The following is a 17,327-nucleotide window of genomic DNA, read 5'->3' as shown; positions in this document are numbered from 1 at the left end:
CTGAGATCATAGAATATTGAGGTTGGGAGTAAAAAAAGAAGTCCTACCAGAAGAGGAAAGACAAAGACTCGGTGAGACAAAGAGGTGGAATGATAGAAGGGAAAGGAAAAAGGGGAAATAAAAAGATAAAGTGAGAAACCAAGTTCTCCTTTACCTTTTTATGGCACTGGTGTGTTTCTAATGTCATTGGATAGATGACAAATGCTTAGATTACCTTCATATACTGTCCAATGGTTTAGAATAGTAATATTGGAAATGAAATTAATTTATCTTAGAGAAAAATACCAGCTAACAAGTCAATCACAGACTATTTTCCTTGGTTTTCTGGATATCTTGGCAACAGGTGAGGTGAGGGTCATTTTCAGATCAGCATTCCCAGTTAACATTTTAATTGCTTGTGTTGCATGCAATCATGGTCCAACATATTTAACCCAGTTAGAGCAGTTCACAGTGGTGGAGCAAGAGAAAAAAGTAACATGAAAAGCATTTAGTGAAGCCTGAATCCTCCACCCCCAGCTCTGAGTGTTAAAATTAAATCACTTTTCTTTCCTCTTCAGAAGATACATTCAAATGAATCCACATGTGTTTTTATCAGCAAGAAAGAATCTATAAAAATCGTAAGATTTTCCTACCTTGACAAAAATTGTTGAATTGCATTCTTGCAATGCCTCCATTAAACTTATCACGTGGAGACACACCATTTCTACCATCTGAAACGAGAAACACCGAAATCAATTCCACTTCCAATAACACAGACACCGTGCAGATAGCACAGCACGGAGCCCCACCCTGTGCCCGAGATGTCCGTCTGCACAAGGACCGCAGGGGCCACAGGAGTGGTGCTTGTTCCCCTCCAAAGCCTCAACCAGAAACGGAATTTAAAAACTCCAGAGGTCTCCCAGCCGCCAAGCCTTCATCCCTCTCGGGGCTGCCACGGGAATTCGGGTATTGATCTCGCTCATCTGCTCTGTGCTTCACACCAGAGGATCAATGGCTTCTGCTTCCTTCATTTCCAACCACAGAACTCTGGGCTTCGGCCCTTGCCCCCACCTTCCCCCTCCGTCCTTGCTCCAGTGCCGGCATCTGGAGGGACTGTTTCCTGTCCGGCCTCTCTGTCCTTGAGCCTTTGTTCTCTGAGGGAAGGCAGCCATGCTCACAACAGTTCAGAAGCACAGGAGCGGTGATATCCTTGTGGACAATCCCTAAGGCCGGGCTTTAAACACTCCAGGGGGTTCTACCAGACTGGCTTTCTCGCTTGGAAGAAATTTTCAGAATAAAATTAATTCAAATTCATTTATAACATTGTCACAAAATTCACTTGTGACATTTGGATATCAAAAGAGCTTTGAAGGAGAGGTAGTAATGGCATCAAAAAACGAATGACAATAGAAGGAAACTTTGAATCTGGGGTTGAAGTTAGAGGTCTCCATTTTATCTTCTGTAAAATAACAGAACAGAGGGTTTCATCTCCAAGTTCTTCAGTCCCAGGCGCTATGATCCAATAAATGTAATTATCTCCACAGCAGTCAGAGCTGTCTGTGCACCTCAAATTCCACATAAATGTCCTTTGAACTGAACTAAAACATCTCTCCCCATTCAGAATTGTCTAATAACACCTGCTTCTCTAAAGAACGTGCTTCACTAAAGGAAATATATAATCTCCTTTCCAATTAGAACTAAAAGAAAATATTTCTTAGACTAATTTTCATTCAAAAACCCTTTCTGGGGTGCCTTTTGTGGGTGGTGCGGTGTTGGGTTTCTGAGCCTGTTGGGTTCTTCCAGCCCTTGCACCTCCCAGATAGGAATTCAACCCACACCCAAGACACTGGCAGCTTCCCCAGCCCAGCATCCTCTCCCAAAGCCAGGAACTGAACTAAAGGACTCCCTTGTAAATTCCTGCTGTACACCCCCCAACCCGGACCCCATCCATGAGGACTAATCCACACATGTTCAATGACGTGGCTCATGCTAACCAGATCCCAGATGTTTTCCAGTAGGTTTGGAGCAGCCCCTCACGTGGTGAGCCATCTACATTAAAGTGGAACTGGGTTTGGAGACAGGGGAGCTTAGGTCCTTGTGGATAATTCAAAAAGGTGGCTCTTCTGTTTTGAGCCCTGAGTGGAATGGAATGAGCACGTGTGGGGACCTAATTTGCTAGGGTTGGTTTTTTTAAAAAAAAAAATATGTATCCCCCTCCTAAGTCTCTGAGTGTATAGCACCGAAACAGCTCTCAAAGGCAGAAGTTTCATCTACATTTCCTTTGGCACTAGGCAGAGAAAACAAAAATTGTTTGTACTCAACTGCCTTGTTAACTTTGTTTTTTTATCACAATTCTTACGCGAGTCGAACACCCAGTTTACAAAGTAAAAATTCATCGATCCATTTCTATAACATTGCAGCTGAGATCTTTAAGGCGGGCAGAGTGAGGACTGGGAGTGGTTTACACGTTTTGAGATTCCAGCCAAGAGGGAAGCTGCTTTGTGAACTCACCACTTTGTTGTGGGCCATCAGCTGGAGGATGCTGGGGGTCACCCTGCTCCAAAACTCCAGTGCCGTCAGGATGGCGGTGAAGCTGAATTCGTTCTGATTTTGGACGTTTGTAGCCACCGCGCTCTGTTCGCAATAGACGGTCCAGAGCTGAGCAAAGATAAACGCGTGGAAGAGGGAACACATGTGCAGCACGGAGGTCTGAGGAGGAAGGAGAGGAAGAGCTGTTACCTCTCCTGTGGGTGTGGGCGGGGCTGCTCCCGGGAGCCCTCCCCCTGCAGCTTTGGCCTTCCAGGGAGCAAGCTGTTCTTCACCCCGTCAGAGAAGACGCCTGAGTTTACAGAATAAACCTACCCACCCCCTTGCCCTTTAATAAAACTGACATTCCCATCCCTAAGCTACATTAGGAAGAACACTTGTTCTACCGTCTCAGGATGTTTCCTCATCTGCAACATGGGGATAACAGCACCGTCCTCAAAGAGTTGTGGTAGGAGTATGTGAGGCGATGTATATGAACACACTGCCCGGCACTCAATAATTACAGTCCTACTATTGGTAGTAGTAACCATAGCAGCAGTATTCCTACTGGTGGTAAGCACTGATTGAGTGGGAACCTACAATGTCCCAGGCACTGTGCTAGACACTTTTCATAGGTCACCTCCCTAATTCTCAAACCATCCCCTCATCGATGTCACGGAAGAAAAACCAGAGCTCAGAGAGGTTCCGTAACTTTTTCAAGGTCACAAAATTACAAAGTACCTAAGAATCAAACACAGATCTGGGCTGAAATATTAGAAACTGGCTGGCTTATTTCTCCCGCAGACATCCTCCCGGGCATTGGGACGGGTGCTCTGTTTTGTCACAGAGTCAGCTGGTCCTGGCCCCAACCCACCGTGACCTCCCAGAATTCATCTCAGCTCTGTGAAGGGGCCTTGGCTCCTCAGAGCTCATTAGTACCAATGAGTCCAGTTTGCTTGTACTGGCTCAGGGCTGACGCCTGCCTTGCGTTCCCTTTATTCCCTGCAGCTCGTCATTTGTCTCTACAATGTACAAAGTTCCTCTGCGTAGGTGATTCTAATGTGTACTTTAGTGAGTCCCCAACTGCCTTCTTAGTTTCACTTTGTATCTCCCTCTATCCCTAGAGATTTGAGTTGAAAAGATAGTGCATGAAGAATTAGGTAGAGCATAAATCTTCCTCCACTTCATATCTGGTTCTAAAAACTGATCACAGAATTTTTATTCTATTTCTAGCCTCTTATTCCTCTTCATTATTTTCAGACAGAAATGCCTAGGACGCTGACTCTTGCTTGCCTCCATAATTTATCTTCATAAAAGTAAACCGAAAACAATTTAGGGGAAAGAAAAGATAGTCTGGGAATTTAAACAACTTAAAATAAGGCATTAGCACAAAGTCACTTTCCTAATATCCACAGGAGGGCCTGTGATAAGATGCATTTTCTTCTCAAAAAAACCGTAATTGGCTGATAAGGGTTTCCATTAGCAATTTCGATGCATATGGTCTTAACCTCGCAGGAATCACTTACCTTTGATTGCTCTGGGAATCCAATCAGGATGACAATAAGATGGTCCGCAATGTGGGAGCCTGCATCCAGAGGAATGGGCAGGCAGGGGGAGGAGGCGTTCGGACACACGGCGTTGTGAGTGAGGGACCCCAGAAGCAGCCAGGACAGCAGACGGATGTGGGAGACACACTCGATGAATTCTTTCGGTCTGTTGAGAAGAAGGAAGTGTTCAAGGTGATTTTATGTTCTGTTTCGTTGGGTGCTCAAGGAATGCGTATGGAGGGAAGGGATTAAAAGCGTGGTCTTGTAGGCAGTTACATAAAATAAAACACCAAGGTGACAGTGCCAACAAAATGGTATATCTGGGGGTTTTTTTGTTTCCCACTTTAATCCTGGGTCTAAGCTTCACGAGCAAAGAGCAGCCTTTGGTGACACGGGATTAAATAGCATTCTTCTACAAGCCTACTGCCTTTCTGACTAGGGTCTCTTTCTAAATGCTTCCCTTTCCTCTCATTAGAAAGCTTGACATCCCCACTAGAGGGGAGGGAATAGAGAAGAAGGTACAACACACAGCCACTGTTTCCCTGCTCTCCAATTATTGTCTCCTGCCCTCCTCACCCCCATTCCAAACCTTGCCTCCAGCCAGGAAGTTCACCAGCCGAGTGGCAGGCTGGAGCCTGCTTGGAGTTCCCTAATAAACCACCCACAGGCGCCTCTCTTCTTAGCCTCCCTAAAGGTAAGATCAGGGGTCACACCTCCTTGCACTCTTATTTCATCTCTGCTGTAGGTCTTGTTCTGGCTACAATCTAAGCTCATGGAACACAGAAGCTCCCTGAGTGCTCAGTAGATACCTGTGGGCTTATTTAATGAGCTGAAATGAAGAGTTAAAGTGATAAAGCTCCAGTGTCCACCATCTCTCGGGGTGACTGAGGTCTTTGTGGAAGGCTAGTTCCTTTTACTGGCGCCATGCCATGAGGTACTCAAGCTCAGAAATGCTGCGGGGTCAGCCAGTAAGCACGCAGAGGGGTCTCAATTCCCGTCTTTCCAACCAAGCGTATTCCATCCCCTGAATCTTCAGTGCATCACTTGCTCTCACGAAGCCCAAGGAAGGGACTCAGGGTGCTTCCTGCCTCATGTACCCTCAGCCCTGGGATAATCAGGGTCTTACCCTTGTTGCATTGCCGAAGGGGGATGGTAGAGCCAAGGCAGATAGCGAATCACAGCTTTGTTATCTCTGTGGTTGCCCCGGGAGATTTCCATGGCTGCGATCTGAGCCAGCCCCACTTTGAGATGTCCACCAAAGGTATCTTCATGCAGAGGCTGGGAACATGCCTTCATGTGGTTCTACAAAACCAAATGCTATTTTGTGACTTTGGCTGAGACATTCCAGGTCACTCATTAAAATGACCAGGTTGTCATTTCCACACCTTCTATCACCACTCCCAAGCATACAACCCATTGAAACATCAATGGCTTCCCACTGCTCTTAGGATAAAGAAAAAAAAAAAATTCCTCTGCATAACCTAAAATGCCTAGAATGACCTAGCTACTGCAGAGCTCTGCATCTTACCGCTTCATCTTTGTGGTCCCACTACAGTGGTTCCCTCCCATTACTGGACTTCACTCATGCTGTTCTTGCTGCCTAACATATTGTTCCAGTCTCTCTTCACCTAATTAACTATTCATTGTTTGGATTTTAGCTTACATGTCACTTCCTCCAGGAAGCCTTCCCCGATTTCCTCCCTGGCTAGGCCATATCATCCTATTAGAAGCTCTTATGCCACTGTCTACCCCTTCTTCATGCAATTCTGAAAGTCACAATTTTACTTTAGTTTGTATAAAATTTTCATTAAACTTGGCCTCCACTACCAGACTATAAATTAAATTAGGGCAGCTAATGTATTTGTTTTTGTTCATTGTTGCATCCTAAATGCTTAGAATAGTGCTAGGTACAGTATAGATGCTTATTACATATTTTTTGAATTAATTCAGAAAAAAATGTCTTTGCTCAGTGTGGCTTAGTGAGTGGAAAGAGGCCTGAACTGGAGTTGAGACCTAGGTTCTAGACCAGGGGTGGGCAAACTTTTTGACTCGAGGGCCACAATGGGTTCTTAAACTGGACCGGAGGGCCGGAACAAAAGCATGGATGGAGTGTTTGTGTGAACTAATATAAATTCAAAGTAAACATCATTACATAAAAGGGTACGGTCTTTTTTTTTTTAGTTTTATTCATTTCAAACGGGCCGGATCCGGCCTGCGGGCCGTAGTTTGCCCACGGCTGTTAGACCCATTCATTCTGTCTTAGTCGTATGACCTTAGATAAGCCACTTGCCACTTGACCTTTCTCATCTGTTTGCTAATACAAAGGAAAATCAGAGAGGTGGATTATGTCTGTAGTCCCCGACCTTTAGATCATCATGGATGCTTCTTATTCTTATTCTGAAAGTGGCTATATAAAATGAGCTAAAAATATTTAGGTAACAATTGTCCCCTCTTCTTTGTTCACGGAAGCCATTTAAGTGTAGGCAACCCGATTCGGCAATCAGTAACCAGCGTGTGATCAAACACTAGGGGAGCTTCCTTGGAAATGACTGGGTTTGGATAGCCTGAGAAATCATCACTTTAAAGTTTGATTCTACTTTCCAGTAGGATGTGCAGATCTATTGCTGTCCCAAGAAACACTTAGACCATCTGAGCAGAGTCTGGCCACTGTTGGGTGATAAAGGGGCCATATTTTTTGCTGACGAGCTTCTGGCATGACTAGGTCCTGTTTATCAAAAAGGAATCATTTAGTGCCAGACTGCAATCTGGCTGCTCGCTGGGCCATGGTTAGAGTCTCTTCTGCCCTCTGTCCAGGGCCTGCCTCAAATCGCTTGGACTATCAATCTCTCAGTGGACCCGTGGCAGGGAGGTTGACTTGCATCAGCAATTCACTGCACCCTGCACAACCAGCAATAAGCTCAACAAAGTCCCTGGGAACTTGCCCATCTGCGAATTACAGTTTGTTCTATCCCTTGTCTTTAATTATTTTCTTGAAGAAGACAGGTTCAATGCAGATAAAAACCATAAATGGCTTATGTTTGCATAATGTGTTACAGTTTACAAGTCTCTTCACATGCATTATTTCACTTTAAACCTTGTCACCATTAGCAAAGGTAGGTATCACTAGACTTGTTTTGCAAATGAGGAAACTCAGGCTCTAAGTCAGCGGTTCTCAACCTGTGGGTCGTGACCCCTTTGGCGGTCGAACGACCCTTTCACAGGGGTCGCCTAAGACCATCCTGCATATCAGATATTTACATTATGATTCATAACAGTAACAACATTACAGTTATGAAGTAGCAACGAAAATAATTTTATGGTTGGGGGTCACAACATGAGGAACTGTATTTAAAGGGCCAGAAGGTTGAGAACCACTGCTCTAAGTAGTTAAATGAGGCTACTTGGCATAGCGCAGTTCGAATGGTTTGGGGGTCACTACAGTCTTAGGTCAGCCCCAACTCCACCACAGATCAGTAGAGTGACCTGGGCAAATTACTTCAGGCCTCGGTTTCTACAATTGTAAAATGGGGGTAACACCTCCACAGGGGCATTGTGAGAACTGAATAAATGGCCAAAGTAAAGCTATGCACATGGCCGATGCCACGTAAACATCCTTTCCTTTCTCCTTTCACTCTGTGCAGAGGCGGGACTCAGTGCTTCAGCCTCCCAGACCTGGGCGCATCCAGCTAACAGTGAGTTCCCATCGGGTCTGCTTCAGTCTCTCAAACTGTTTTTGTTAACCTAAGAGACGGGCACGTGGAAGCGCGCTTACCTTCAGCTTGGTCAGCGTGTGCATGTCTGCCATGAAGTCCAGCACCTCGCTGATGGACTGCCGCACGCACTCCATGGCCGCCGTGCCACACTGAAACACAAGGACACGGCTGGGCGTGCGCTCCGAGTCACGCCTTCACTTCTGCCCTGACTGCCCTGACTGTCTCCCTCTGGTTTCACGCTGTTTGCTAATGAGCTGTTTCATTTTCTAGATTTCTGACTCACTCCATTACTCTCAGCACAGTCTGTGATTGTCTGCCCGGAGTTGGGACAAACATTGATCAAAGGTTTGTGGTGGCGAGCAAAGCAGCAGCCTATGGGAGACAGGGCGACATGCCTTTGTCCACTGGGCATCTCGCTGGTTTTTGGGGGATTGTGTTTCAAGTGGCTGGTATATGAAGATTTCGCCTATGTAAAGCCATTAGCATCGGTCTTCAAGACAGGAGTCACACTAACACTACAGTCACGTTATCACTCTAGGGAGTCTTAGATGCTCATGTGACACCAAATTCCATCAGCAGAATCTTGACTTTCCCTATTAAAAACAAAAGCATATAGCCCAGCCGGCGTGACTAAGTGGTTGAGCACCGACCTGTGAACTAGGAGGTCACGGTTTGATTGCTGATCAGAACACATGCCTGGGTTGCGGGCTCGGTCCCCAGTGGGGTGCATGCAGGAGGCAGCCGATCAATGTTTCTTTCTCATCATTGATGTTTCTCTCTCTCTCTCTCCCTCTCCCTTCCTCTCTGAAATCAATACAAACATTTTTTTAAAATTAATTAATTAATTAAAATTTAAAAAAAAAACCACAAAAGTATATAAACAAGTATTGTTTGCCGGAAGAGCCAGACTGTTTATATTCAAGTCAAGTCATTTATAACTCAACTCATACCTGGCAGGTACACTATTCAGTAGATAAGTGTATTACTGTTGTGTTCTTGCTAGGGATAAATAAATAAACAAGCAAAATGGTCATCTTCCCCAGACGCCAGTAGCATGTTTGCAGGTTTTAGGAAAAGAAAGCATACTTGTGCTTCGGGTTAGTAAACGGCATAAGCCTGCTCTCTCCGGGCAAGGCAGTGAATTTAGGACGCTGAGCAGAGAAAAGGAAAATGAGCGGACAGGCTGCTACATCAAAGCTGCACGGGCGGACCCACAGGCTGGGTTCACGGCGGATCAAAAGCAGGCCGTCTTTGAAGCCAGCTGCATACTGCGCCTAGGCCTTTCTCAGCTTTCCTTAGGAAAATCGGGAACGTTATATATTTAACGCGCTCACGCAGTCAGAAATCATCTTCCCATATTCATGCACATCTGCCCGGCCCTGAACTGTATCACCGCCTCTCCCCTCTGGGATGTCACGCCTGCCAGTCCCGCTGACAGGATAACAGACAGGAGAATAAGGTCACTGGCAGTTCCGTCGGAGAGTTCTCCAAGCATTTTGTATGTGCTAAGGTTTTCTTCTTTTCATTTAAGTCAAGTGAAGGAATTATAAAAGGTTATTGTGCCCCTGCTTTTGGAATATTAATCCTTTAATGCAAGAAAGGATTTCCCCCCGATTTATTCCGTTTTCTCTGACCTTTCACATGTCATGCCAACAGGAGCACACACTCTGCATGTCTTGAAAGGGATTTGTTTCTTTCACAGGCAATATTTTGTTCCTTTTCAAGTAAGCAAATGTCACAGAAAATAATGCCGAGGAGCGGTATTTAATATTTGTCTTTTAAGTTTAAATTGCAAAAAAAAGAAAATGAGGGCAAAGACTTTACTATTACTCAGTCACGTTTGCTCTAGAGACCAGCAACTACATCTAATAAAAGACTTAAAATACACTTTATAGTCAGGATCATCTTAGTGAGCTATGTACACTTATGAAATAAAGCATATAATTCTCACACACCCCTTTTTTTAAAATCTGCAAAACATCAGTATAACCTTAGGTGTGTTATTTAAAAAAAAAAAACTTTACTATTACTCAGTCACGTTTGCTCTAGAGACCAGCAACTACATCTAATAAAAGACTTAAAATACACTTTATAGTCAGGATCATCTTAGTGAGCTATGTACACTTATGAAATAAAGCATATAATTCTCACACACCCCTTTTTTTAAAATCTGCAAAACATCAGTATAACCTTAGGTGTGTTATTTAAAAAAAACACACAAAAAACAACACCACCAAAGAGTCACATTCCACTTGCTTTAGAAGGCCTATGTTTATTTCACTTGGAAAACTAATGATAAAGGTGTTGAAAACATACTCTAACCCAAAAACATGAATTGAATCATATCCAACTCTTCCTTTAAACTTTTGTCTGATTTTAAAATTACATTGCTTACGTTGTAAAAGTAACATGTGCAATGTAGAAAAGTTGGAAAATACAAATTAGGAAAAAGGAAAAGAAAAATCACCATAACCCTAATTCTTGTCCTTTGCCTGTGAGGCAGCCACTGCGACTGCGTCCTTCCAAGTTCTTTCCCGTGCCCATGGCATACACACAGACATACAATATTGAGAAGGCCGGGGTTGTTTCCTAACCTGCTTTTATATTAAATCTATCATAAGCATTTTCCAGTGAATTAAATATTCTTTGAAAACTTAACTTGGTAGCCACATAATAATGTATCTTGTAGATACACCTTGTTTTATTTAAACAAAACCCTAATGTTGGACATTCATTATATTGCCATATGGTTGTTATTTTAAATGCCGCTGTAATAAATACACTTGTATAAGTTCTTTAGGTGCACATATAAGTGTTTTCTTGAACATATTTACAGAAGTGAGCGGTCAAACTGTCCTTCAGCAAGCCATCCGAGTACTTGGCTGTACCGTTTTTCACGACCAGCAGGAGCTTATAAGTTTGTTTCACTTCATCATCAATACCTCTCTTCATTAAGAAAAACCTGCTGATTTTCTAGCTGATTTTAATTTTTATATTTTTAATATCCTGATATTTTATATTAATTTATAGTTCACTGATGGCTAGTGAGGGTAAAAGGTACATTTTGAATGATTGGTCATTGGAAAGTGTTCTATTTGTGGCTCCTACAACTATTTTTGCTCTTTTGTTGTTATTGAAATGTGTGTCTTTTACTTGTGGATTTCAATAAACCTTTTATATATTAAGGATATTATTTTTAAGCTATCACATAGGTAGCAAATACTGAGTTTTAAAGAACTAAACACTATGGAAACCAGTGAGTGTGCAACAGAGACTGGCTAGCTACTCACAGAACCATTTCTCTTCTTCCCTAGGAAGAAACTAGACATTTCCCATCCTCCCCTGCAGTTAGGTGTGGCCATGTGACTGAGTTCTAGCCAGTGGAATCCGCGTAGAAGAAATGTACATTACATTTAGATCTGGCCCATGAAAACCTTCTGTGTGCCGTACTCCCTTCTCTTCTCCCAACCGTCAGCTGATTGTAGAGGACTGCACACAATGGAAGGAACCTGACCCCTACGTGTTCACATGGAAGTCCTCCTCCCTCTACTAATCAAGATACCCACTTGAACTTCACACGAGCAAACAAAAACTTTGTGTGTTGAGTCACTGAGCATTGTCATGTTATCTCATAGCATTACCCTAATTACTAGAAAAAAACTCTTAAAAAAAACATAGTCTAGTAATTAAACTCCCAGAAATCTATTATAAAAATATAGTCTAAAATATGGACAAAGATTTAAGCACAAAGATGTTTATCACATATTAGCTACAATTGCAGAATACTGAAAATAACTAAAATATCCAAACATAATTCATGTTTTCTAAATATTAGTTTTAATAGTTATTTTTTACTCAATACTTACTGCATGTTAGCACCATGCTAATATGCTTCACATGCATTATTTTATTCAATCCTCAACTTAGACCAGTGATGGCGAACCTTTTGAGCTCGGCGTGTCAGCATTTTAAAAAACCCTAACTTAACTCTGGTGCCGTGTCACATATAAAAATTTTTTGATATTTGCAACCATAGTAAAACAAAGACTTATATTTTTGATATTTATTTTATATATTTAAATGCCATTTAACAAAGAAAAATCAACCAAAAAAATGAGTTTGCGTGTCACCTCTGACACGCGTGTCATAGGTTCACCATCACTGACCTAGACATTGGGCCCTATTATATCCCAATTTACAGATAATACAAGTCAAAGAATCATAGGTCAACTGACTTTCCTCATCACATAGCTAGTAAATGGCAGACCTCATTCTCTGCTGTGAATCTACTCCTAACACTCTTTATCATTGTTCTATGGTACATTCACATGAGGTAATACCCTGCAGCCATTAAACTTTGGGGAAAATGCTTATGCCATTTGAACCAAACTGTGTTTAAACACACAGAAAAAGAGAAAGAAAATTCATTAAAATGTTAGCAGTAAAATTATCTGTTGAATGATTATTTTTTCCGCTCTCAAAATTTCTATCCATCAAAAAAATATAAACAGTAGTTTTAAAGAAATGATTAGTGTTAAGGGTAAAACTGGTATACTTATACATGTAAATTAATAAAACTTTTTTGGAAAGCAGTATGAGAATATGTACCATTAATATATCCCTACTCTTTAATTAAGGAATGAGTCCCATGGATATAATTCAAAATAAAGGTGGAAAGTGGAAAGTATATAAATTTCCAACAATATGGGAATAAGCTAATTAGGATACTGAATAAATCAAAACATGGAAAAATAGTATAAAACAACAGAGTTTCTCATTTTAAGGCAGAGGAATTATAGGTGATCCTTTTTCTTTATTAAATTTTTTCTATTGAAAATTTAAATAATTGTTTTCAATAAACAATATCCCTAAAGTTTCTGAGTTTGTTCTAGTAAACTTGCTGGCTTCTCATTTTTTATATATATATAAAAAAGCAAGCATCTGTAACGACCAGAATGACCGATGACTGGTCTCTATGATGACTGATGACTGGTCGCTATGATGCCCACTGTGGCCAGGGAACTGGCCTGATCAGGGGGTGGGGCCGGCCAGCCAACCTCCTGCGGCCCCTCTCCCCAGCTGGCCCGCCCCTGATTGGCCCACCCCACAGGGGTCTGGGGAAGGGAGGCCGGCAGCCGGCAACTGCTAGGGACCCTATCCATGCACGAATTTCGTGCACTGGGCCTCTAGTGTTCTTATAATGACATTAGTGAACCGTAATCCAATATAAACTCATCTTAATTACAACTGCAAATGCACCCTTTCCAAATAAGATCACATTCACAGGTACCAGGGGTTTGGATTTCCACATACGTTTTGAGAAGATGCAATTGAGCATACAACACCACCTATTGATTGGCCCACAGCCCCTCCCCCCACCGGGCCCCACCCCAGATTGGCCCCCCACCCTGATCAGAGGCAGGGCCGACTGGCCAACCACCCATGGCCCCTCCCCCAGGCTGCTGGCACCCGGTCAGCATCCCCTACCCTATTCGGGGGCGGGGCCCGCTGGCCAATCACCGGCGGCCCCTCTCCCCAGCTGGTCCGGCCCTGATGGGGCCCCGATCAGGGCAGGCCGGGTGGCCAACCTCCCGCCATCTCCTCCTCCCGCAGGCCCAGCCCTGATCTGCCCCAATTGTGGCTGGGCCAGCGAGACCCCACCTGTGCACGAATTCGTGCACTGGGCCTCTAGTCTTAACATATTTTACCAAATAGTTCACTAGTTGATAATAATGGAATTTTTTTAATTTTCAAGGAAAATATTATAAAGGAAAACAAGGTATTACAATGTTTATTTCTTTCTCGAAGTAGTTAAATCAAATTACTTAGTGGGAGCCAGTATAGGAAAATTGGTTCTGGAAAAATGGAATTTGAATCAAATCTATTCTTTTTTTTTTAAATCCTCACCTGAGTATATATTTTTATTGATATTTTAGAGAGAGAGGAAAGGGGTTATATATTTTTATTGATATTTTAGAGAGAGAGGAAAGGTGGGGGGAGAGAGGAACATCGATATGAGAGAGAAGCATCAATTGGTTGCCTCCCCTATGCACCCTGACCGGGGATCGAACCCACAACCTACGTATGTGCCCTGACTGAAAATCAAACTCGCAACATTTTTGGGACAACACTCCAACCAACTGAGCCACACTGTCAATGCCAAATCTATTCTTTATGTCTGGTAATTCCTTTCCTCTCCTTAACTAGTTGCTTCAATTTTACTCATGTTTCCTGGGATTAAACGTTTCCAAGGGCTGAGATTAATTTAAATTTTCACTAGTTCTCTTTTTAAAAAGATGCTAATATGTTTTCAACTTTACAGTGTTTGTTCTATCAAAGTGAACCGGGACACAGGCCAAAAATACCTCTTTGCTAAATGAGGAAATGAGAAAACATAAAACGTAGACAATTAACTCAGTTGGGACTTACTCCAGGTACAGAGGCGATCATCTGCTTGCTCAGGATTGTTGACTCAGCTAGTTTGGTTCCAGCATCTGCACAAATAAACTAATAAGAAATTGAAAGGATAATTATTTTTAAGGGCATTTGGACAGTAATAAGTAGTTTATAATTTTATTAACTTGGCTTGAATTCATTAGTGTTTACTCCCGTGACAATCTGCCCTGGATTTATGGTACTTGCTAATCATGACAGCTGATTCCTATGAGAAATTCAGAATCATCGTACTGAGATGAACACACTGATTCTTACTTGACCCAGACAGCTCTGTGGCACTGGAAACGTGCATTTGGTCAAGGAAGAAAGAAAAGCTGTCAGCAATGTCAGATCAGTTCCAACATTCCTCTATTTATTCTTCAGCACTCTTGACAGTTACTAAATTTTCATAGGTTTTTCCAGACTTCTAGCATTATATCATACATTTAGAATGAAAACAGAAAAACAATGAACCTCAGAGTGAGGATTCTAGCTGCTTCTTCCCCTCCAAGTCCCCTGCGTATCTGGTCTTCCTTACCCCACTTCGTTCACGCCTCTCTGTGCTGATAATGGCCCCCACTCCTGCTGTGTCCCCCGGGACTTTTCACGTGCTTCCATTGTAGCAGTCGTGACATGAGATTGCAATGACCTATGAGTCTATTTCTTCACCTGCTGGGAGCTCTTCGAGAGCACAGCCTCGATGCACCTCGCCCCAGCACTAGACTCGCGCCTAACATCTCAGAAGGGCTCAGCAAGAGTTTGTGAAATGAAGTGATTCATCAATTATGTACAACTGAGATCATGGTGGGGATGGATTTGCCAGATGACTATTTAATTCCTTCTTTACAGATATCTACAGGTATTTCCCACAATGCAACACCCAACTATTTATTAATGGTTTTAGGGGGAAAGTTAAACATGAAGTCAGTCGAGTTTGCTCTGAGCTTTTATTTCCTGGTCAGTTTCTCTCTCCAGGTCTCTGCCCAGTGGCCCCACCCACTGTGGGACCCAAAGCCGCTGCTATGCAGAGTCCAGAGGCTCGGACAGAAGCTTTGGCACTGACAGCTCCTCCTAATTCACTTCACTCACACACTGAAAGAGCACAGAAGAGTTGGGTGGGTCGAGGCAACGAGATGAGCTCAGCTGGGCAGGCTCAGACCTTATGAAACTGGGGAGAGGTAATACAGGGCAGGGTGGTAGAGAAAATCTCACGGAGGCCGGGTGAGGAACAGGAGCCAGCACATGCAGACTAACCAGGGGTCAGGATCAAAGCATTATAACAGGCGGCAGGTTTGGGCTAACAAGGAGGAGCTATAAGCCAAAGGCCTTCTGAGGTCAGGAAGCCCTGCGACTTCCTGGCCAAGGCCACCAGCTGGTCTTGGTGTGCTCCTCCATGAAAGGTGCTTCCGTGCAGGTGACTGAGCAGGGGAGGCGGAGACAGCAGGCAGAGCTGTCTCTGAAAGCCGCATGGCAGCGTGGACACACATTTCCACGCTCACATTCTGTCATTTCCTCTTGCCTCAAATACAGTTACAGAAACTGAAGAATCTCCTTGGCCGGTAACTCCGGATCTGGCAAAGAAAGTGCCAGCTAGTAACACCCAGGGAAAAGCTAAAATTTTCCATTATTTTATTCAGGAATGCTTATGTCTGCTCTTCTAACTTGGGCTTATTTCTAATACAAGGAAAAGTAAGTAAATCAGGATTTTTTTTTTAAAAAAGTAAAGCCTATACCTTTGGCCAAAACCTGTAAGTAAAAAATCTGACAGAAGTACAGTGTGAGAAGAAGGAGCTCCCAAAATCCTGGCAGCTAGTTTTCCACATAAAATATATTTTCAAAAGCTCCCTGAGTCTGCAATTTAGACAAACTACTTAGAACTAAGTTCCCAAACCTCTGCCAGGACACCAACATTTTAACTAATTTCTTTAAAACAGAAACAAGAGATGCACAGCGAATAGAGGCCAAGGGCAAGACAGAACTGTGAGGAAGGGAGCCCAGGGAGTGGGAATGTCCCTGGGGCATCTAGAGCCCTCAGCCCCTAAAGCGTGCTTTCCGGCCTGGCTGTGCCCTGGAGGGCAAGACAAGATTCGTGAAGAAGCAAAACTTCAACTTTCTTGATCTTCAGCAGAAGCCTCTCTCACCTACAAAGTGGAAGGAGTGGCATCATGTAAGTAGGTTGTGACCTTGTAGGCTCAAGGTATGAGGCCAAATTCAAATGTCTGATCCGTGATCTCTTAGAAGTCAAAATTAATTAAAAATCACCACTCTAAAAGTTATGGAGGTCTGTGGAGAGTCTGGTATATCCAAGAGTATAAAAGTGCCTAAGCCTGAAACCATCTACTATTTATTTTTCATCCATGCATTTTAATCCAGTGCATTTTAACATGATATGTACGACTAAGTAAACTTTTCTCTCTTCATTTTATATAGCTGCCAACCAGGAACTGAAAAACGCCATTATAATCTTATAGAATTGCTCAAAATATAAAGATGTAACTAAAGTCAGGGAGGGAAGGATGACTACCATACAAGGAAGAATTTTATACTTTCAGATAGAAATAGGCACGCCTGCCCCAATACCAAAGAACACAGAAGAAACGCAGTATCCATTATGTGTCATTACTAACTTCATTATCAAAAGGAGACTCAAAATAGTATCTCCACCTCTCATCCCAAAGAGTGATCAGACTGTTGGTAACTCAACTAACATTAATAACCCCACACGCATACGCCTGTGAATTAAAAACAGCAGCGTGCCCCTGCCACTTCTTTGTCCTCCAGCCCACAACTAACCTATCCTTCAAAGAAAACCTTTCACCCACACGATTTCTCACACTCGAACATGCAGGTATATCCCACACAGTGGGTGTGCTATATGCAAATTAGCAGAATATCTATTCCTGGCATATAATGGGAGCTGAGGACGTTCTTTTGGATTTGAGCTTCTATAGCCTGTGTGGTGGCTGTTAGTGGGCTATCACTTTATTATGAAAACTCTGCTTTGATCCACCTTGAGAACACTTACAATTACATCTGACACAAAGGATCTACAGCAGACCAGCAGAAAAGAAAACATTGTAGGTGAGAGCAAAACTGTCAACAGATCTGAGTTAAAGCAGTAAGACAA

At 43.0% G+C, this 17,327-nt stretch overlaps 1 protein-coding gene across 14 annotated transcripts in view; it reads right to left on the bottom strand.

Moving 5' to 3' along the window:
- Positions 1-17,327, bottom strand: part of UNC79 (unc-79 homolog (C. elegans)) — a 238,074-nt gene that overhangs the window by 12,988 nt on the left and 207,759 nt on the right. For all 14 annotated transcript variants that reach the window (XM_014549096.1, XM_014549088.1, XM_014549086.1 and 11 more), the window contains 6 exons: positions 14,195-14,272; positions 7,825-7,914; positions 5,179-5,354; positions 4,032-4,218; positions 2,491-2,688; positions 633-710 (listed from right to left, as the gene is read on the bottom strand). In XM_014549096.1, the coding sequence (XP_014404582.1) occupies positions 633-710; positions 2,491-2,688; positions 4,032-4,218; positions 5,179-5,354; positions 7,825-7,914; positions 14,195-14,272 (807 nt within the window). The remainder of the gene's footprint in view (positions 1-632; positions 711-2,490; positions 2,689-4,031; positions 4,219-5,178; positions 5,355-7,824; positions 7,915-14,194; positions 14,273-17,327) is intronic.

This window comes from Myotis brandtii, unplaced genomic scaffold, assembly GCF_000412655.1.
Source record: "Myotis brandtii unplaced genomic scaffold, ASM41265v1 scaffold535, whole genome shotgun sequence".
Lineage (NCBI taxonomy): Eukaryota > Metazoa > Chordata > Mammalia > Chiroptera > Vespertilionidae > Myotis > Myotis brandtii.
Note: the sequence above shows the minus strand (reverse complement) of the source record. Positions and strands in the feature narration are given on the sequence as shown.